General features: G+C 40.8%; 2 protein-coding genes across 4 annotated transcripts in view; one reads left to right on the top strand and one right to left on the bottom strand.

Moving 5' to 3' along the window:
* The window catches only part of LOC119730310 (RING-type E3 ubiquitin-protein ligase PPIL2-like), a 28,311-nt gene that overhangs the window by 2,064 nt on the left and 3,230 nt on the right, over positions 1-23,017 (top strand). For 2 of the 3 annotated variants that reach the window (XM_038203139.1, XM_038203137.1), the window contains exons 5-18: positions 416-467; positions 1,198-1,289; positions 2,884-3,049; positions 3,951-4,051; positions 5,777-5,821; positions 6,059-6,134; positions 6,850-6,956; positions 7,637-7,726; positions 10,147-10,180; positions 11,478-11,595; positions 13,424-13,480; positions 14,687-14,819; positions 16,171-16,337; positions 16,677-16,932. In XM_038203139.1, the coding sequence (XP_038059067.1) occupies positions 416-467; positions 1,198-1,289; positions 2,884-3,049; positions 3,951-4,051; positions 5,777-5,821; positions 6,059-6,134; positions 6,850-6,956; positions 7,637-7,726; positions 10,147-10,180; positions 11,478-11,595; positions 13,424-13,480; positions 14,687-14,819; positions 16,171-16,337; positions 16,677-16,779 (1,341 nt within the window). In that variant the 3' untranslated portion in view covers positions 16,780-16,932. Of the gene's footprint in view, positions 1-415; positions 468-1,197; positions 1,290-2,883; positions 3,050-3,950; positions 4,052-5,776; positions 5,822-6,058; positions 6,135-6,849; positions 6,957-7,636; positions 7,727-10,146; positions 10,181-11,477; positions 11,596-13,423; positions 13,481-14,686; positions 14,820-16,170; positions 16,338-16,676; positions 16,933-23,017 lie in introns of those variants that run through there. The other variant, XM_038203138.1, reaches the window with a different exon arrangement.
* On the bottom strand, positions 19,482-21,486 carry LOC119730309 (E3 ubiquitin-protein ligase TRIM56-like). The gene has a single exon (XM_038203136.1). The coding sequence runs from the start codon at positions 21,472-21,474 to the stop codon at positions 19,543-19,545; it is 1,932 nt and encodes a 643-aa protein (XP_038059064.1). The 5' UTR covers positions 21,475-21,486; the 3' UTR covers positions 19,482-19,542.

Genomic DNA, 23,017 nt, shown 5'->3' with positions numbered 1-23,017 from the left:
TCACAATCCAGACCCGTCCTTATTTCCTTCGTTCTTCTGCGGGAGAGTCCCTTGTTTATCCACAAGTCACGTAAACAGGCTGGTGACAGGGCCTTCTCCATTGCCGCCCCCCAGTTATGGAATAACTAACCCATCCCCATCAGAATTTGTATCAGTGTTTTGTCCTTAAGGCTAGACCCACCTTTTCCCCAAATCGTAGCTGGCTGTCATCTTTTCGTATCTTCTTTCGCTTTTTCAATCTTTGTTTAGCACCTCGTACCCTTCGGCAATTTGGCGCTCTATAAATCCAGTTATTATTTTTATTATTTATTATGACAAACTTGCTCTCTTTAGAAATATGTTTTACTTAGCTACATTAACCAGATAATCTTCATGTAAGGAGTTTTTGCCATTTTCATTTTTCCCCCCAAATCAGGCTATGGACACCAAAGCGCTTATCAAGCTCAATTTCCACAAGAATGCTAACGGTAAGTCACACAGTATGCTGAATATAATAGTAATAAGGTCAGGTCAGGTCAGGTCAGGTCAGGTCAGGTCACTCCCGTGGCTGTGAGGCCGTTAGACTATTTGATGAGTTTAGACTCCTTCATCTCACCCGATATGTTGCAGTCCGCACACGCTTCACCATGCTTTTGCCTGTCCGTCTCCGAATGTTAGAGTTCCAGTTGGCTCTTGGTCTGCCCGGTCTTCTACCCTCTACACTTCTGTGCATGATGATATGCATGTACAACCACTGCCTTATGGGGTACCGAAACAATGGGAGGTACCCCACAAGGAATGCCCATCGACTTGCGGGGTACTGTTTTGGTACCCCATAAGTTTTTCACGAAATAGATATATGGATTTAACGCAAAAACTAGGAATTTCCAAGGTGGGTCGATCCGTCACAAATGGAAGAGATTTAGAAAAGGGATATTAAGTCTGAATTTCAGCCCAGGAAATTAATTCTGGTTAAATAGCATTTTGAAACTAGTGTGCGACATTGCAAAATTTTAGTACACGAGAACAAAGGAAGTACCCCACTTCTATGCCTGTGTAAGCGTGTGTGCGCGCACGAGTTCCTGATCTAAGGGCTATGATATGTGAAGCTTCCTTCATATCAATAGCAGGTAGCTGGGATGGTCTTTGCTGGTCTTCTTATTAGAATTCCACGTGACATATTCAACTTAAATTTTAACTTCTGTTTTTTTCTATCAGGTAAATACCATTGTCCAGTGACATACAGAATCTTCAATGCAAACACACACATCGTAGCTGTCAAACCCACCGGCAATGTCTTCTCATATGAGGTAATTTTCCACATAATTTTAATGCTATTAACTTATTTTATTTTGTTTAATATAAGGATATTTTATTGTTTTCTTCCGAAAATAGTGAAGTGTCAATAATTGTCTATGTGCTTCCAATTCCCAACTTCAGAAGGATATTGAGAAATTTTGACAGGTTTTGTATGATGTCCAATTTGCTGTAGAATTATGGACAATTCTTTCTTTTCTGCTGGTCCCAAAGTGCCGGCCTAGTGTCTTTTTTGTACCCATCTTACTGACTGACTCACTGACCGACTTGAAGTATTGACACTCACTTGACTGGTTGTAGGTCCGGTGAAGAGAGTCGGGCAGTGCTATCGTCTAGGATCACCCTGTCATGGGCTAAATAATATTCATAAATACCTCAGACAGTTTAGCCATTCCTATTGGTTGAGAGCCCGTCACGTGGCCGGTCTTAAACGGATGATAAAGACATGGCTAGCTGTGACACTTTTCCAGTGTCACAATAAAATGTGGACTCCTAAAAATCCAGTGCCTCTTACCGTTTCATTGGTTGAACGTTCACAATCCTCCCGTAGGCATGCGTAACACTACCAGTGAGTCAGATTTTTATAGTTCTAAATTCAAAACGCAACGCCCCAGGTGCGTTCTGCGCGATGTCGCGCAGAACGTGCTACGCGCGCGTCAATCTCCATAAAAGGGTTGTTTACATCTTACTCGCCAGCTGAACACTCCATTATTTTGCTAGAGGGATGTTTCAAAAAGCTGAAGTGAACTTGTTGATCAAAATCGGGATTTTTTGAACGAATTTCTTGATTTTTTTTTATCGAAAAGGTATTTATGAATGGGAATAAATATGTGCTCGGTCGGTATTAATCACTCTGTTTAAGACTGCTTAGAGTCTGGGTGCTGATAATTACCCCTTAAACAGAGTGATTAAAACCTCTCGAGCACACATTTATTCCCTTAATAATAATAACAATAATCGGCATTTAAGAACGCTCTTATTAGTGAACTGAATCACAGCGCTTACAGTATTATTATTATTTCCCCTGATCATTGGGCCAATGAAACATTCCAAATACCATCTCAGCTCCCCGGGGAGTATACAGCTCGATGCTGCCTGTTAGGCGCAATGAAGCTAATTCAATCACAATAACCAACACTGCCCTCACAGGTGCCCATTTACTCCTGGGTGGGGAGAAGCAATGAGTGACAAAGTGCCTTGCCTACGGGCACACGCACCATGACCCTAGGCTTGACTCGAACCCACAACCCGCAGAATTATCCGCAGATGGCGAATTCAGTGCCCTTAACCACGAGGCCATAAATCCGGCCAATGTCGACCAGATGCATGAAAAGACTTCCAGTCAATAGCCATTCGGAATCAATCGCATTGAATTGTTTGCACTCTGGGACCAGCTTTACTAGACTTGCTTAGTCTTGCTTTCAAGAAAAAAATGAACAAAATATTTTCAACAAAAGGGAGTTCTGATAAATGGCTCAAGGATGGATCATACAAATTTTCAATGGATTCTTAAAATTGGCTTTCCAGTGTCTTATTTAAATCTTTTCACGTTCACTCAGTTAATCATTACTTTCTCTCTGATTTCAGGCTGTCGATCAGCTCAACATCAAGGCCAAGAACTGGAAGGATCTGCTGACGGACGAGCCATTCACACGCAAAGATTTGATCACACTGCAAGATCCTAGTAACCTTGATAAGTTCAACATTACCGCTTTCTATCACGTGCAGAACAACCTCAAAGTGGAGACTGAGAGTAAGCACACTGCTTGGTTATGAACTATGAAGTGTAATGCTGCAACCTTTGTGGTTTCTTTAAAAATTTGTAATAAAAAGCTGTATCCTCTCTGAGTGATCCCCGTTTGCTATTTCCTAGATTTGCAGCATTGCTAATGTTGCTAGCATCATGACTTAGGGTGTGATCCCTGGCTACATGGCATATACGGGTTTATGGCTTCTGACTAACGCCCCTTAAAGGGAATGTACATCATTTGCTTTTGCTTCAATTTTCAGAAATATATGGATTTGGAGGATAAGTATGTTATAGAAAATATTGTTAAACTGACTTGTTATACGTTTTGGGCTTGTAGATGCTGGAAAAACCAAGAAAACCTATCATTTTCTTGTAGTCTGGTTTCCAGACCCCACTTAAGATGAAACTCGGAGCAATTAATACACTTTGAGGAATTGTAAGGTCAGAGAATCAGTCTAGCAGGCTTGTACCCCTTTACAGGTGTGTAATCAATTGCAAAGAATAGTCAGAATAACTAAATATGGACCATTAAGAACAGTTTTTGAAAAATAGCCAGTTTTCTCCAACGTTGGTCGGCCGACCAGTGTTGAAAAAATACAGTTTTTCTTGAAAATGTCAGCACACCAGGAGCCACGAGTTTAAGTGATGTTTTAGACTGTCAGTCCCTAACAATCCAGTGAGGGATTTCGTGATAATTTGATCATTTTGTTTTTTGATGTTTGCAAATGTTGTATTTTCCCTTTAAACAAAGACATTGACTAAAAATGAGGACCCGCCAACAGAGGGCTGGATGGCTCAGTTGGTAGAGCACTTGAACGGCAAACCAGAGGTCGCAGGTTCAAACCCCGCTTCATTCAATTTCGTCGCTTGACCTTTAAATTATGACTCTTGTTTTGGCTTGCAGGTGAGAAACAGGCAAGGGAGGGCGCCAAATATTTCATGAAATCTACCAACGCGGAAACCAAAGACATTCTGGAAGAACTGTACAGGGACTACAAACCAGCAGTAAGTGGAACAATTATTTTTCAGTCTTGGACGACATTATTATAATGGTAAATGCTTTAGATATACCAGAGTTTTAATCCTTCATAAGTCAATCAGAAGTTAGGTCGCTAGTAACAGGGAACAAAATGCGTGTGTCACATTTCATTTGTTTAGTTTGTCTCTTGACTAGAGACCAGCACCCGATTTTACGAGGGGCTGCGACATGTCACATCCTGAGTTACGACGTGTAACACGTCGCAACTCGCCGTATGATCCATTTCACGAAATTTGCGATGTGTTGAACGCGTCTTAAGTTCCTTGACAAGGCTTTAACATGTCGTAAGTTATGACGTGTCTAGTTGTCATCGCAAAATAAGTAGCGTTCCTTTCTTAGCCAGTTTTATGCCATAAAAATGACATAAACGAGACTGTAAGACCGAGACAATGTGTGTAAAGTTGTAAATGGAAAATGCATTGAAGTAATTATGCATCAGTCCGGAATATTGCAGTTGAAATTTCAAAGTAGCTATACAGTCCATCACAAGCTTGTTTTCCTTTTAACCTGCATCGCACGTCCGCCATTATGTGTTCCGTTTTAAGAGCTTTTCGAGAGGAGATCCGACAACTCTTTGTTGAATATCAGATGACTATTTACTGTATGCTGAATAAATACATATAACAGTCACCGAGTTTTGCTGTAAATTCACCTACAATGCGTCGCACTTGCAGTTCTGTAAAATGAATAGCAGGAGGCGTCGCAGTTGCGACTCATCGTAGGAATACGGCATGTGAAGTTAGGTCCAGGTGACTTGCGGTAGACTTGTGATTGACTTAAATATGATGCAACTAATAACTCAAATTGTACCAAATCTGACACTTAAAGCTATAGTCCATCATTTGCAGCCATCCGAAAAGTAACTGGCGTAATTATTGTTGAAAACAAACTTGGTTGAAAGATAGTAAGGGAACTAAACTCCCTGTGAAATTATTCCTTCTGGGAAGCTGTCATTTTGAAGTAATCAACGAAAGAAGGCATTTCCAACGGTGATTCTTAAGAAGCACCGTAGGAAAATTTTAATTAGTAGTTCGTTTTGTTATTCAGCGCAGCGCGAACAAGTATTGGAACGACGCACACGCGCGCGCGGTTGTTATAATTCGTCGGATCAGTGCGCTACGTCGCGTATGGCTGCAATTCAAAACAATTCAAAACATGATTCAGTAACTTTTGATTTGAAATTGAGATCTTAGAATGCTGTTTTTCTCGATATGTACAGCTGAAGCTTAGCTGAAACTTCATCAGGTTAGTTGTTCAGTATCCTTCATTAGATTTTGAACACTTTTGTTGCTTCAAACGAACAAAATGCACAAATTACAAATGATGGACTATAGCTTTAATGTTTTTATTATACTGTTACTGTTATATATATATACATTGTACAGTATCTGTGTTCCTTCCTTTAACCTTAACTCCCTACTTAGTTTTACGAAGTAGAAAACCAATTCCATCAAAATCCATCACTCACTCTGCTTTTACATAATGCTTCAGGACCAAATCCATTGAAATCCACCACTGGTGCTGGTGGATTTCATGGATTTGGTAAATATGGCTTATCTGCCAAAATGGAGAGATGGATTTTGATGGAGTTGGTAAGGTTAGGGTTACATGAGATAGCACCAGCACCAGTCACATGAGAAAATGGTCCTTGTTTTTTTGTTAAAGATTACAATTTTTCATCTTTTGCTCAGGAAAAGAAAGAAGACGAAAAGAAATCTGCAGACCATCTGAATGCTGTGAGTATAATGTAATATCTACCAGGAAATAAAGTCAAACGAAAAGTAAAACACACACTTTAAACTAATCATTTATGTACCGATATGTCATTATACATATTTCCTCTTTGCAACATAATTTGTTTTTGTTATTCCACTATCGGTATCGCCATAGCTTGTTTGAAAATTAAAGCCACCAAAACTACTGCATTGACAACATCTTCGTAGCTTTACAGAGAGTGGTTTGTTACATTTCAGGCCCACTACAGTACAGGCATGGTAGCGGCCGGCTTCACTTCAACAGCAATGACTCCACAGACATCCCATGAAGCAGGTAAAATGGTAACCACTTGGTAACACCTGGTACTCGTCACTGTCACCGTGGCTACGTTATGCGGTGTAAGGCAAGGCCTCTGCTGTTGAAATTTCTAGCACAATTACCACAAGATTCAGGCACCATCCGAAGTCTTGTCGAGAGCTTTTGCATTGGGTCTTAACATTATAACCATGGGAACAAACTGACAAGCTGCATGGAGTATAGAGGGCGCTGTTTACCCAGCAATGAGGCTGAATTTTTGAAATTTGAATTGAAGGGATCAGAGCAAGTTGAGAAATTAGAGAACATTTTAAATTCGTACACCGTGTTTTAAAAGTGGAATTGATTTATGCCGATTTTGTCCTTTCTCTTTAGTTGGAGAACAAATGTCCCTTGAGTCAGATGCATTGGTAGGGGGTGTGACACCTCTACCTCCTCCCCATCCCTTCTTGTTTGTTTTGGTCAGCAAAATCATTGCCCTGTGGACAACATCATGTGTCCGTCAGCAAGTATAGCCCAACGAATAGCACCACCTATTGTTTGATAGTTTTAGATAATATCCACAGCAGCCAGGTAACCAAAATAGAAAAAATTATACTTTCCGCACCGAGTGGACTATTTGCAAATTTGTCGTTGCATCCCTCCCCTCTGATCTGATGCCGCACCCATGACTAGAGTATCCGCAGAAAGTGTGATGAAATGTCTTTTTCTTTCTTTTGGATTCCATATGTAGCTATCATTGATGAGGATATCATCAGATATGAAAGAGTCAAGAAGAAGGGCTACGTTCGACTGGTGACAAGTCAAGGAATGCTGAATCTGGAACTACACTGTGATTTAGTAAGTTATCTAGAAACTTGAAATACTTTTGCTGGAGTCATCTTCACCTGACTGACTGACTCGCTGACTGATTGTCACTTGTGACTTAAACTTGCTCGTTTCTCTTTTGCCCAAATACAGGGTGAGTAAAAAAAAAACGAAACCCAAATGTCAGGACTATTGTTTTAGTAAAGTTCTGCATGTAGCATTTTCAAAATCTAGGATATAAAAGCCCAATTCATAAACTTTCTTTTAGTACAAGAATCATTCTAATCACTCATGTACTTTTCAAGTTACGGAAATTTAAACACAACCACCATTTTAAGGTTCTGTCCACGGATCACAAAAAAGTTCAGTGTTCTTTCAGCAAAACGAAAACAAATCACATAGGGATGTCTGTGAATTGTTTTTGTTTTGCTGATAGAACACACACCTTTTTGTGATCCGTGGACAGAACTCTAAAACAGTGGTTGTGTTTAAAACTCCGTAACTTGAAAAGTACATAAGTGATTTGAATGATTCTTGTATTAAAAAAAAGCTTATGAATTGGGCTTTCAGATCGTAGATTTTCAAAGTGCTACATGCAGAACTTCACTAAACAATAGTCCCGACATTTGGGTTTCTTTTTTTTTTAACCCACCCTGTATTTCAATCTGATGACAATGATCCGGACGGTTGAGATATATCCCTTTTCCTTGCAGGTGAAAAAGACGTGTGAGAATTTCCTGAAGTTAGTTGCCAAGGGCTACTACAAGGGGACGATCTTTCACAGGTCCATCAAAAACTTCATGGTGAGTCACAGTGTCCTTCCCAGCCACTCTGGAAATCAGGGAAAAATTTCAAAACGAATTTCCATTTTCCAGTCAGGGAAAACTCAGGGAATTTGACAGTGACCCAGAAGGGAAAGGTTTTTGTCAGTCTGGTGCATATGCGTCTTGTGTCATGTGTCTAAGTAGTGTCCATTGACCAACTGGCAATATAGCTACAGGGTGAGTGAAAAAAAAAGTGGAACCCAAACCCCCAAAATATATTTCATATTTAATAAAATATGTAGCACCAAAAATAATAATGACTGGAAAGCCAATTTCATAAGCTACTTTTAGACAAAAAAATTAATGAAATTGCTCAATCCGTTCAAAGAATATCACCATTTAAACACAATGACCCTAAAAACCTGTCTCATCCAAAAAAAAAAGCAATTTATTGTGTGTTTTGACTATTTGGAACAACAAAGAAAATGACACAGAATACTTGTTTCAACAACTGTAGTACATAATATCTTTATAAACAACCCTGATTAGGCAATCAATATGAATTATAAAATCCACCTTTTTTAAAAGACAGGCCTTATAAAGGATTTTGTTGAATATTTTTAACTTTTAAACTGAGATTTTATCGCTGGTGATGTTTGAAGACAATTGTGACGACGATTGTTGAAATCGCATTTTTTTGGACGAGACAGATTTTGGGGTCATCATGTCGCCCGCAGGTGGGATCCCCTGCGGCGTTTCCAATCCTCCCTATCCTTTATACAAGCAGCCAACTCTGTTGTGGTCTCAGTCCCGGCATCTCTCCTCAGAACCCCGACATAGCTCGTCCTCTGTCTTCCCCTCCGCTTCACCCCATGAGTCGGTTCCCACAGCACCAGACGGCTTGCTGGTAGCTCAGGGTGTCTGCAGCAGTGCCCTGCCATGCCCATCCGCCTGTATGCGATCTTCTGTGAGATCCTAGGTAGCATGCCGTAAAGGGTGTTATTAGACACGTGGTTTCTCCAGTCGATGTTGAGCACCCTCCCCAACATTCTGGTGTAACAACCGTCGAGGGACTTCTGAAGGGTCGTTGTTAAGGTCCAGCACTCACATCCATATAGCATGATGGACTCCACCGTGGCCTGGAAGAAACTGATCTTGACATCCCTTGACATGTTAGAGCTCCATATGGTTTTCATCCCATGTAGAGCCTTCCAGGCAAGGGCTTTCCTAATGCGGATGTCGTGCTCAGAGGAGTCGACCCATGATCCTAGATACTTGAAGTCGCTGACTTCCTTGAGAGGGCGGCCCTCTAGGGTAGTAAGGGATGCATGGTCTGGGACGTTGTAAGTGACCACCTTTGTCTTTCTGGCATTGAGTGAGAGACCCACCCGGCTACATTCCATCTCCACACGTGTCAGAAGCTCCTGTGCCTGGGAAGTGGAGTTAGAGAGGAGGCTGATGTCATCCGCAAAGTCGAGGTCAGTCAGGGCGACTGCGGGATAGCGGCTCGATCTCCTTGGTATCAGTGTGAATCCAAGATCTACCTCGTGTCCGCTTATAGCTCGTCTGAGGGCAAAGTCAAGAATAACGATGAATATGAATGGGGCGAGGGTATCGCCCTGCATGACTCCTGCCAAGATGTTGAACTCGTCTGTGTTTCCATTTTGGGGTCATTGAGTTTAAATGGTGATATTCTTTGAACGGATTGACCAATTTCAGTAATTTTTCCATCTAAAAGTAGCTTATGAAATTGGCTTTCCAATCAGTATTATTTTTGTTGCTACATATTTTTTTTTTATTTGAAATATACTTGTTGGGGTTCGGGTTCCGCTTTTTTTTACTCACCCTGTATAAGGGGAGAAGGGAGGCCCTCGCTTGTCAACAAGTTGCCTGTGTGTTATCAGTATCTTAGTTGCTTTGCTGCAACCATCTCTTGACTTCCAAGCAACCTTATTCAAGTGAAAATAGCAAGGAAAGGATGGCTGTAAGGTGAGAAGGGAGGCCCTCGCTTGTCAACAAGTTGCCTGTGTGTTATCAGTATCTTAGTTGCTTGGCTGCAACCACCCCTTGACTTCCCAGCAAGATCGTTGAAGTGAAAATGTTTCAGGGAAATATCAATATCGAATTTTTTTTTCTCGTAAAGTGCTGGGATCCACAAGAGAGTCACGTTAAAACATTATAAAAGACACATATAGCATACAAAATAGAAATAATTGAACCCCTCTAAAATGATTTTTTTTATTTTAAAATGTCACAATGGCTATTCCTATTAGCTGTTCCCCCTAGTACACAAAAACTTTTGTAAACTCTCTTATATTTTATTTCTCCATGCTTGAAACAAGGACGGGCAATATATAGTAACTTTCTTTTGGAAGCTAAATTACATCAGGACTTGAAAAGATACCCCCCCCCCCCTTTTTATTTTTAAGTCACTTTAAATGATTGTATTTCATTTACAGATTCAAGGTGGTGATCCAACGGGAACGGGCAAAGGTATTACAACTTTTGAACTTTTTTACACAAGATCCGTGATATCTTTTGGTCACTTTTAGTGTATTTTTTCCCTGGACATGGACTAATTTTACCATCACAAAATGCAAAGCAAAAGATTTGTTTTTCTATATGTGACCCTGGAGCCAAATACCAGTCGATAGTCACGCGGCTGTATGCAGCTTACAATACATTGTACAGGCAAAAATTATCAAAATTCAGATTTAGAAGCTAGAATAATGAATATACAGTAAACTCCGGCTAAACCGACATCGTACAACTCGTCAAATCGCTCAAGTCGGCCGTCTGACTAAAGTCCCGATTGTCCGTAATGCATTTCCATTGAATTTTTTATTTCTAAGTCGGCTTTTATAAGTCGCCATTTTGCTCAAGTCGTCGTGTTACTCTCGGTCCCCTTTTCAGCAAAGCATTACAAAATCCTTTGTGTAAGTTGGCATTCAACAAATCACGCATTGGCATAGACTTCCTGTACTGCGGTTGGCAAAGCGTCGAGTGAAAAGTGGTTTCGCACGGCCTGTGATTGCTACATGCATCAGTGTCGAAAAAGGGTGTCCTACTGCATACATCGCATATGCATCGTGAGCATATCAATACCAGTACCCCCTCTAGGCTGTATGCATGCGCCCTGTCCATTTTGGGGGTCGTCTTATTGAATGACTGCTGCTGCAGTTAATGCGTGCGTGGTATATACCGGACCACGCACGTATTTAATTCGTTACTGTGCACGTACACATCTGTATCGTGGTCTCCACTATCAGTACCCCAAACGTGATGATACAATTCGAGGATTAATTTGCCGGATTCAACTAAAGCATTAAGGAGACAATCCAGGGTAAATCGAAGCCAATTAGTGCAATGAATCATGTGTGCAAAAGACCATTCATGTAAGTCAGCCAAATGACGACTTACAGCCGATATCGGCATTCGCGTAAGTCGTCACAAATTCTCTGGTCCTGAGAGTGCCGGTTTAGCTGGAGTTTACTGTATTTCATTTTCAATTTTAATTAATGTGAGTTCATTTGGGAAACTTTAACAACAAATTTTTGATTTTGAAAATTTCTGGGACCTGAAACGTGGAAACTTAAAATATCTTTAAGTCCATCAGATTTTGTTAGAATTTGATATTCTGTACCTCATTGGAAATCAATGTCCTTTCCAATAAGCCAAAAGTAACAGCTTTGGGTTTTGCCCTTAGATCTCCCAAAAATGCAAAGTTCTTCTTACAAGACGTTGATCTATTTCTTTTTTCACTAAACCCTCTTTTTCCTTGACCCCTAAGGTGGTGAGTCTGCTTGGGTCCAGCCATTCAAGGATGAATTTAAGTCGACCCTATCACATACGGGCCGCGGTGTGCTCAGTATGGCAAACTCTGGACCAAACACCAACAAATCACAGTTGTAAGTCGGTTATTTAATAATAATCGTAGTGCTTATGTAGCACTTTCCATCTCCAAATGTTTTACAATTATTCACCTGTTCATTGGTCCATGAGACCACGCGGCAGCCGATATCAGCTCTCAATCGGTCTTCGACCCTCACAGGAACCCATTAATACTCCTGGGTGGAAAGAGGCAATTGTAGTTAAGTGTCTTACCAGGGTTCGAAATTAGCGGTAGCCGGCTAGCCAAATGCTAGTCAAAACAGCAGCGGGCTAGTCAAACTATTCCTCAAGTAGCCCGGTTGGTGAGTCAAAACTTTATTGGAATATGGCAAAGATGAAAGGACATGAAGAAATAAATCATGAAATTCAGAAAGCAAACCTATATCAATTTGTGTATAATTTGTGTTAACTGTTTAGGGTTATATTATTAGATCTGTTTATTAAAAACTATTAAGACAACATTGCCTCATGATACATGTTTACATGTATTCACTTTTTTGTTTACAAGACACTGTATAAAAGAAAAACATGCGGGCTAGTGAAAATGCCCGCAGGCTAGTTAAGAGTCTGTTTCAGTAGCCCAGCTGGCTAGTGAAAAAAAAGTTAAGGTCGAACCCTTTCCAAGGGCACAAACACCATGTTCCTGGCAGGATTTGAACCCACGCGTGAGTCAAACACCGTAACCACTGGACCATGGTGCTCTACTATTTAAGGCCTTTTCACACCATCCAAAATCTTGGTGTTGACCAAGGTCAAACCCCGAGATTTCAGGAAACCTTTTTCACACTAGCAAGAACCCAGCACGGCTTCTACTCGAGTCCAGCGCTCTATACGGGTGAAATCTAACCCTGGTCAGGACCTGGGTTGAGAGATTGTACCTCGGTAGAAAGTCCAAAATCTACAGCCAACCTGTGTACAAAACCATGAGTGTGAACGTTATACCTTGTCTACCTGCGTTTTTTTCAGACACGGTTCTGGTCAAAGTGGGCCCATGTTGATTTGAGCACAAGTTGGAGAGGTGATAGTCTGAAAAAAATGTTTTGATTTCAATAAACATTTCTTCAAAATAGTCTTGCTTTTCAAGCTTTGGGCTGGGTTTTTTGGGGTTGGATTTCATAGCTGCCAACTTTAACAAATTGTTGTAATTATTACGAATTTCTTGTTAAATTACAAGATATTTGGCCCTAAATGTGTGTAAAAACATACGAACTCAAAACTCAACATCGATAGCATGCATCTCAGAAAAATATGCGCATGTTATTATTGTTATTATTTGACAGTAAAACAAAATTAATTAAAACAAAATTAATTAAGCTTTTTATAATTTTTTGTTTTGTTTTTTAATTATTCTATGGCCTACAGTACATTATTAATCACAACAAGGAGGGTATGCATGTGTGTAAACCATGTACCTATACGTGATGTTGGTAAAGCTGGTACAGATACTGTTAATGTATGCGCAGTTGAAAATGACCACGCGAGTTGCATGATTACTAATTTCGATTTTGAAAGTTGACAGCTATGGGATTCAATTTCAAAGAATGCACTTTGTTACAATTGCTTAATTTTGGTTGCAAATTTTAATTGAATAATTGTATAAACAGCCCTGAATTTTCTCAAAACTTTTTAAAGGTTTTGGGGCTGTACGTTCAACTACCCTAACTTTTCATAGAGAAGGCTGACCCGATTTTGAAGTACAAAGTACCAAGAATGTGTCAATGGATGACTTCTCAGTGTTAGTTGTTGGATGTTTGATGTTGAAAACATCAAACATCAGAAAGGTTCATTGCAATAATACTCACAATTTGATGATTTTTTTTTTTAATTAACTTGTCGTTTGTGCAGCTTCATCACGTATCGGTCTTGCAAGCATTTGGACAAGAAGCACACAATTTTCGGCAGGTAAGTTGAATTGAAATGAGTTGTTTTGGGGGACTCAAAATGGGTCCATACACTGCTTTAGGAACATCAGGGGTGTGAAATCTCAGCTTTAAAGCTGATTTCAGCTTTTTTTGTGGTGGATTTCAGCTTTTTTCAGCTTTTTCCCTCAGTTGTTGTGCACAAAAGTATAGGAGATTTCCAAAGTTCAGCTTTTTTGCACTTTTCCAGCTGTTTTCAGCTATTTTTTTTCAGTGGTCACTCACACCCTTGAACATGAAATGTGATTATTTATTATTATAAATTAATTATTTCCGGTAATGAAACCAAGGAATCCTCCAAAGCGCCCTAGGCACTGTAGCTTGAAAGCCGGATCTGTAGAAGGAAGACAATGAGAAAAAAAATTAGAGATGAGAGAAAAATGTTGAAGAATAGTCTTGAGAAAACCCAGGGAATCAGGAAGAGAATAAACCCAATTCATATGTGGACCGGGGCAGGAATCGAACCCGGGACCATGACCATAGAGGTGGGAGGCGAGGCCCACTTCGCCAACCTGACTCCTGACAATATGAGACCAAAGTATTGAGTTTGATATACCTAAGATTATCAACGGTATTACTAAGAATATTGACGTTAACCCCATGGTCGTCTGCGATGGGGTCACGGATGACCAAGGTTCTCCTACGAATAAAGCATACATATTCGTAGTACAACCTTAGCAGAATCCTAGCATATCTGGGCATATCCGTAGGACATTCGTAGCGAATTCGTAGAGATTTCTACCACGAATGAGCTACGAATCTCCAAGAATATGCACGAATAGCCACGAATATTATTTCGTAGAAGTACGGTTGTCCTACGGATGTCCCACAGTTGCACTACAGATTGATTTTCATGATGATTCACCACGGAAGTTTTGACCCATTTCACACTTCCGTAGCCCATCCACGAATACCCAAGGAAGATGAGGGATAACCACGGATGTACTAAGGATGATTACGGTACTCCCACGGTTTATCACGAATTTTAAACCGTGGATATCCGTAGCTCCAAACCGTGAATGTGTGACTGGGGCTTTAGTTGTGCAAACTTCAAGCCATTTGAGCAGAAACCAGTATGCACATGCAGTGTGTCCCGTCCACATGGGCGCTTGAAAGAGGTCACGAAGCGCCATCTAGTGTTCGTGCTCGGATTTCATCATGAATCTCTGTCTCATTTCCATTTATTCAGGGTAGTTGGAGGTATGGACACCCTAGCTAACATGGAGAGAATCGAGACAGACAAGAAGGATCGACCCAAGGAAACAATCACCCTTGAGGATGTCATCATCTTTGTCAATCCATTCGATGAAGTCGACGAAGAGGTAAAACAAATTATCTGAATGTTAACCCGCTTCAACTTCACTGTAGGTTCTTGGTTGGTTCTTCTCCTAAATACTCCGAGTTTTAACAGGAGGCCAGAAACACGGGGGCAAACCCTTTCTCTTAGCGACAAGTCTCTAATTACTGGGTTCTTTTACGTGCATTACATCACTCAACACACGGGACCTACAGCTTTACGTCCCATCCGAAGGACGAAGCAATAATGGTTAAGTGCCTTGCTTAAGGGCACAAGTGTCCAGACCCGGGCTGAACCCACATTGCTGCCCCTGAAACACCAGCGCATGAGTCCGGTGCGGTGCTTAATCGCTAGGCCATGACACTTCGTAAATACACTGACCTTTATCCCATAAAATCCAATATCTCCTGTATCCAATAAAATACATCAATAGCGTAGGGTCATTCTATAAATTTGGGGTCCCCATTTTTTCCTGTCCCTGTAACATCTGACATGTATGAGTTTATCATGCTGATGCACTTCTTAATGCAGTCATCCCCCAAGAGTGATTATGAATAGCTTACTACCTAGCCAAAAAATACAAACAATTGGAAGTCATTCATAACCCTTACTCCGTAGGCCTTTTTGTTAGGATGTAGCCTCAATCCTGCAAAATCCTCCAATTAGCCTCATGGAAAAAATATTTCTTGAATATGGTCTGAGTAGGGGTGACCACTGCCTGAATCCTGCAGCAAAATCCTGCAGCAGTGACTGTCAATATGTTGAGGCCTGGCCAGTGACATCCTGGAGCAGTACGGAGGATTTCAAGCATAATCCAGGCCTATGTTTATGCATGACTGAGCAAAAACAACACAAGGCCCGGCCCAAGACCTTGACAAAGTGCATCCTATGAAATCAGTAATGCACTTTTGCCATGTAACCTCAATGCTCCAAATTCCTCCACTTTGGCAAAGAGGATTTTGAAGGATTCAGGGCGGTTAGGGTGGTTAGGGTTAAAGATACTTAATTCGAAATTTACAAACTTTTGACAGTTGGGGAAAATGGCTTACTTTGCACCCTAAATTTATAGAATGGCGCATACTTCACAGCCTGCTGGATCCAACGCAACCCAACAACAACAAAGTGTGATACCTGCTGTGTCCAACAGACTCACATAACAGCAAAGTGTATGGTTTGCTGAATCCTACAGCACCCATAGATCGATACTAAATCAACAAAATCCCAAAGTCGTCGCAAGCATTTAGACATTATTGAGTTCAGCAACATTGGGTTAGTTACCAAAAGTTACACGTACAGTACGTTCACGTGAATTACTAGGCAGTACTCATCAAATCTTACATTTCATCTTCGTTTCATCTTTTTTTTCTGCTACCCAGCTTGCCAACGAAAGGAGGAAGAAACAAGAAGAACTCGAGTCCAAGAAAGATGGCCGACCCAAAACTGTCGGCGTGCTTCCTACTTCGGAAGAGAGACCGGCGACGTACAGAAAAGGTGTTGGGAAATACATCCCCTCGACTGTCACATCACCCCCTGAAGAAAAGAGGTACATATGAATAGTCGTATTGTGCTCAATCGTTTAAAGACAACCAAACAAAGAATGTATCATTTGAATAAAGGACTAAAATGTTTAGAAAGAAAGATTATAACACCTTGTGAAACCATTGTTAGATAACAATGGTTTCACAAGGTGTTATAATTTTTTGTTTCTCCATAGTCCGATTTTTCATCCTTGTTAGATAACAAGGATGAAAAATCGGACTATGGAGAAACAAAAAATCGCATTTGAAAATATATGACTGTTTTGCTTTTATTTGATAGGTTTTTTATACACAGGTGTGCCTTGACAAAAATAATAACATTTGTTGTTTTTTTTATCATCCAGCACAACCAAGCGATCAGCTGAGACAGCTGTCACATCAGACACAAGTTCGTCCAAGAAGAAATCCAAGTCATCTTCCAAATTAACGGACTTCAGTGCCTGGTAGCGGATGGCTGATGCTAGGACCTTGTCCATGTGTAACATACCTGTAGAAAGTCTGGATGCTAGGATTAACCCTGAAAATACATTTGGGACGAAAGAACTTATAAATAAACTTGCCATTAAGGGGGGGTTGCGAGAGGGATGAAGGGGGGGGGGGGGGGGGAGGTTGTCACCTCCCCGTTGCTATTCCTTTTTGTTGGCAAAATCATTAACCTGTTCTCAAAATGGCGTGTCTGTAGGCATATAGTGGCACCTATTGTCTGACAGTGTCCAGTCTAATCCACTTTAAATAGCACCCCGTTAGTCAGATGATGCCCCGCCCCCCCTTACTTTTCAATTTTGTGATTGACAGGTTACCTCTGCTGGGCTCCTAGTGGTGGAGTGGTCTGTTCGCAATCTTGATTTTTACGCCCCCCCCCCCCCCCCCCCATTGAATTTCTTTTTCATTTTCACTATTTATTTGTAGATTTTTTAATATATTTTTTTAATCCCTTATTCTTATTTCCAATTGGAGACCAACTTTTTATCACTGCATTGAAACTGGTAATGACATTTTAGAGAAAGACAAATGTAATTCCTTTGCAACAAAATAGAACATTCAGTGTGGGTTAATTTCAATTAATTAATTAAAGCAAATTGAAGTCAATTTAAAACTGAAATTGTCTCGAAGGTTGAATAACTCAGTTCAGGAGACATGTTTCAATCTTACTAAAGACGATACATTTCCACTGTAAAGACAGTGATTCATTTGACGCAAAAAACTTCTTAACTTTTGTCCTCTGAAAAATAATCATTTAAAAGACAAAAACATTTTATTCTACGTCTGAATATAAAAATGTGTAAATGCTTACTGGAAATCTGTCAATAAAATGTCGAGGGCTATGGAATGCCTTTGTGAGTTCGTTTTTAAAGATTTCATTTCCAAATTAAAAAAAATTCCAAATTCCAAATTGAAAGCAAGGGTTATTGTTTTTATTGTAAATACTTGCGATGTGTAAATACCAGTGTTGGAGCAAAGACTTTAACCCTTGGCCAAGTCCAAGGCCAAGGCTTTGACCCTCAAGGCCAAGGCTTTGACCCTCAAGGCCAAGTCCAAGGCCAAGGCTTTGACCCTCAAGGCCAAGCCCGAGGCCAAGGCTTTGACCCTCAAGGCCAAGGCTTTGACCCTCAAGGCCAAGCCCAAGGCCAAGGCTTTGACCCTCGAGGCCAAGTCCAAGGCCAAGGCTTTGACCCCCGAGCCTTAAGGATAAGGCCAAGGCTTAACCCTCAAGGCCAAGGCCCTGTTTTATAAAATGACCACTAATATCGAACTAGTTATAGTCACATGACACATCATTATGAATCACTTATTAAGAACAGCTGGTCTATAATTGCAATCAAAATGCTCACATACAATGTTTTATGACTGCATCGTATCTATTAAATTACAAGTTCAGGTCTTCATGAATATGGCTCAACTAAAACAACAAAATGATTTACTTCTATATTGACGCACAATTCTCCCGAGTGTAACAAAAGGGGGATACAAAAAACTGATTTGGGGAATTTTTATTTGCTGGGCCAACATGGTCAGAAATAGTAGCATTACCTAAAACAGATACATTAACATGCAAATCTCCTTGCATTTTGCTCTGTATAATATGTTTACACGGCATTGTAACATTTTATTGTGTGGAAATGGCAACATTGAAATAAATGTTTCGACTACTACTACTACTTATCAGGGAGACATATTCAACCAATCAGATTGATCATCAAATGTGCTACAATGGTAACAAAATGTGATGCTATAAATGTGAAAGTGTGCCCAACACACAAATCTATAGGGTATTTCCCTCCTCCATGTTAACACGATTAAAATGGTAACAGCAAAACTTTAAACAGATTTATCTGGAAAATGCAAAAATCTATGGGCCTTGAAGAGCGTTGACTCAAAATTGCAATGCACCGATCCCTCAAGGCCAAGGCTTTTGCTTTTAAGCCTCAAGGCCAAGGCCCTAAAGTCCAGCCTTAAGGCAGCCTTAAGGCCAAGGCCCAGCATCACTGGTAAATACAATATGTACGTGTGTAAAATGTGAATCAGCCGTTTGATTGACAAAGGATTGAGCATTTTCAAGTCATTCCTTTCCATTAAGAATTTCCTCTTTAATTATATGAAAAAAAAAACAAACGTGTGAAAAACCATCATTCTTGATTTCGAAGAGGTGACATAAAACAAGAAGTTGACAAAAATATACTGATGAGGTCGGTTACATTTGAACAATGGTGATATACAGCTTTTCATGGCTCATACATTAATTATTAACCAAATGAATTTACTTTTTGCACGGAACGGAAACCAAAAAGATCATTGTCATGAAACGTTGAAATTGTGCTCCCGCTCCCGTCATACGTAAACAAAAGGAAATATATACACGCAAAATATACAGAGCTAATTGATCCAGATTATTCGTAGATCTCTCCAAAGAATGAAATGATCAGAACTATCAAGTTGGGGAAAAAAAGAAATCGGCCGTTACGTGTGCCTTCTAAAAAAATTTGCACGTGTATTGCTCTGAAAAGCACCATAGATTGTCTGTTATTGCGCATAATTATCGATTTTGAACCCCCCCCCCACTATTCGAGTTTACGGAGGCCATTTCAGCATGGATGTGTAGTGCCCTTTTCAAGAACACCCCCCCCCCCCCCCCCGTCAAAATGACCTTGCTACACCCCTGCATCTTTGTGGATTTCAGGCTACCAGAGGGGGCATGATTGCCGAAGCCGATTACATCCTCTTAAAGATCTTGACAGAGTGGCTGTCTGCGACAACGACGTCACCAGCGGGGGTAAATGCCATTTCAGAAGGATTGTACAACCCTTGAACAACTGTTGCGATGAATGCACCATTCGAGTCGTAATGTTGCACTTCACCGTCTCCGAACTCACCAGACTCAGAGTGAACGGCGACATAGATGCTCCCATCATCATCGCACAGGACACCAGTCGGTCTCCCTGGTTTCCCTTTCAATAATGGCATCACTTTGAACACCTCATTACCCTTAAAGTCAACGCACAGCAACCTCTTCTCTACGTAGTTTGTGAAAATTAACTGCTCTTTGTTGCTCATTGCTATGTAATACCGAACCATGATGTTTGACGTGCTTGCAATCAACGATCCATCCAGGTTGTGGACACTGATGACTTTTCTCCCAAAGTCAGCCACTGCTACTCGTTGCTTGTCCACGGCTATACAACGGAGATCACTCTCTGATAGCCCCTCTGCATCGTCACCCGAAGGTGCAAACTCACGAACAAACTGTATCTCGTCATTGAAAACCTTCACTTTATCTTCGTCCGTGGCAAAAAGCAGATCATCACAGTTCACTGCCACGCTCCAAGGATCTTCCAATGCATGACATTCGGCTCCTTGGGCAATCGATGTTTTGAACTGCCCAGTGGAGGTAAACAACGATACCTGTTTCAAGACTGTGTCACATACTACGATGTCACCGTTGCTGAAACATGTGACGCCCCTTGCAAACTGAAATTCCCCGTCACCAGTGCCTTTCTTGCCGAAGTCTTCCTTCAACCGCCATTTCTCTTCAAGCAATATTTCCCCCAGATCCGAGTCACTGACGATATCTTGACATTTAACTCCGATGAACGCCATGTCCAGCTTTGCCGGTTCACACTTGAGCTCCTTCTGGAATTCCAAGTTGTGCATCACCTTCGGCTTGAGCTCCAAAAGCTCGAAATCATCGGCTTGTCTCATCAAGTCATTTACTGCCGTGACAATCTGATCTGCGCGTTCCACCTGGTCACAGTTGTGCATGAGCGCCTTTTCGTACTCTCTGTCTCTCTCCTGACCTATTTCGTCAAACTTTTCGGTGAGAAACTTTGCTTTGCTTCTGATTTTTGCAATTTCTGCCTCCGCTTTTAAAGAAATATCACAACGACCCTGAGCCAGTTTCCTTTGTAATCTATCTCGTGCATGTTTGATCGAGTCTGCGTTCGATTCAAACTGCTCTGTGATTTTCTTAAACTTTTGCAATATGCCGTTGACACTCTCACGGAATGATTCCATGGCGTCAGAGATTGTTGTGTACTTGTGATCTGATGACCGGTGCTCGGTTGCAGCACACATTGCGCAAATCAATTGATTACAGGTTTCACAGTGAAAACACAACGGCTGTTCAATGTGCTCCCGACATGTTGGTGTGACGGTCTTGGTCACATTGGTCGGTATACTCCTCGATTTGACAAGATCCTGCATTGGAACGATGCGATGGTGTTTGGTGTATTTAAGATGTTGGTGTGCCTCTTTGCATTTCTTGCAGATGTTCGCCTTGCAATCGAGGCATCTCGATATAGCCTCGAAACCTTCTTCACATTCTTCGCATCTTTGAGAAGGTCCAGATGCCTCGCCAAGCACCTGTTCGTGCTGGTTAAATTCATCAACGAGAGACCTTAAAACGAAAGAGTTAGAAAGACCCTTCAATCCTCCATCAGGAACTTGCGTCTCTCTCCTGCAGACTGGACATGTTATCTTCTCTGCCTCTGACTTCTGTTTGCTCATCATCTCTTCCAGACAGTTCAGGCAGAAGCTGTGCAGACAGTCAAGTATCTTGGGATCCTTGAATCGACAGCAACAGATCGGACATTCTAGATGCCCCTGGCTGATCTTGTCCAACACGGTTTGGGCTGCAGCTTCCGCCATTATCTGAAAATAGCTCCTAAAACACAACCAAACGTTTAAAACACGATTTATCAATTTATTCCGATTAAATAAAGTCATCCATCCAGTCCTATGATCCGTGGCGTCGCCATGGTTAAGGGAAAAACGTTTCAGTTAAAAATCTGTTAGAAACGGCAGTATTTGGCCTTGAAACTTTAACCCCATAGGCCCTCTACTAACTTAACCTCGACGTTCGCCATTTTGTTGGTGTACGCGTCTTTACCACAGAAAACCAAAAGCTTGTTACCTTTGATAAATAGCTTATAATGTCACCTACCTTTAATAGTTCAAAACTTTAGAAACTTCACAATTCTCCTTGATAGTAATAACCTGTAATTCAGACGAAATTTGAGGGTTTTCTACTACAATATAGATGTACATGTATATCAAGCAACAACAGGAACTGCGAGCCACAATGTCAACCAACACAATGCTCTCTGCGCAGTCAAAGTCATGAATGAACTACAGCAAAATACGTCAGAACGTTCACTGTACGATTCACGTATGCAGCAAGGTAGTACATGTACATGTATTGCTCGCAAACGGAAAAACCAAAACTATTTTTAGAGCACCATTGCAATGGCCGAGAGAGTCATGCAGAACACAAATACAATCGAGTGGAAGCCGGTTCAAAGTTGAATTTTGGAAGTAGGCCTACAACGACTGTAGTAAAACATGGCCAATGCTGATTTACTGATGTCACTATACTAGTTAATACACGATTCACCACGTTTGGTTATAAGTGGATCATTGAATAAAATATCGGTTGCTGAATTGATAAAGTATCTGGAGACATGCAATTCCAGTGGATATCCATTCTAAACCCAATCGAATAGACGTGTGTACGCTCTGGGACCAGCTTTACTAGGCTCGCTTATCTTTTTAAAGCTCTGGCAGGAACTTCTAAATGTCGCTAGGTGGTCGGTCGGCCGGCCGTCGGTCGGTCGGTCGGTCTGTGTGTCTGTGTCTGTCCCCAAAAATAATTGACTAAAAATAATTGACTATTGACCAAATGCCATGGTGGTAAACAGTTGTTGCACCTGAAAACTAAATTAATAGGGCCTCCGTACGTCCCCTCTGACTTCACCTAAAAGTCAATGTAGAGAAATCAGTACAGTGTTTGCAACAATGGAATAACATCCAGATCATTCATAAAAATGGCGTTCTTTTTCTCATTCTGTTATAATACACATGTGACTTTCAATTTGCTGTACGGTTGTCTGAACATTGTGATGTAAAGCAATTAACAGAGATCTAGCTTATAACATTGAACAGATTTTGCGATGTACATGTATCAACAAATATTGTAACGTATTTGCTTGTAATAATTTGTAAGTTTCGTGATCAAATGAAATAAGTTTTAGTCGGTAGAATGAAGGGCCAACTTGGCTGAAGTAGAAAGTGAAAAAACATTATGCTAAATGTAAAAAGCTTGATACACCATATTTACATATACATTAATATTACCGTGCCTTCTTGTTCAATGTACATGTACACATTTGATCGAAACTTTCAATTTCAATTT

The sequence above is a fragment of the Patiria miniata genome, unplaced genomic scaffold (genome assembly GCF_015706575.1).
Source record: "Patiria miniata isolate m_02_andy unplaced genomic scaffold, ASM1570657v1 HiC_scaffold_22, whole genome shotgun sequence".
Classification (NCBI taxonomy): Eukaryota; Metazoa; Echinodermata; class Asteroidea; order Valvatida; family Asterinidae; genus Patiria; species Patiria miniata.
This window is presented reverse-complemented; position numbering and strand designations above follow the sequence as displayed.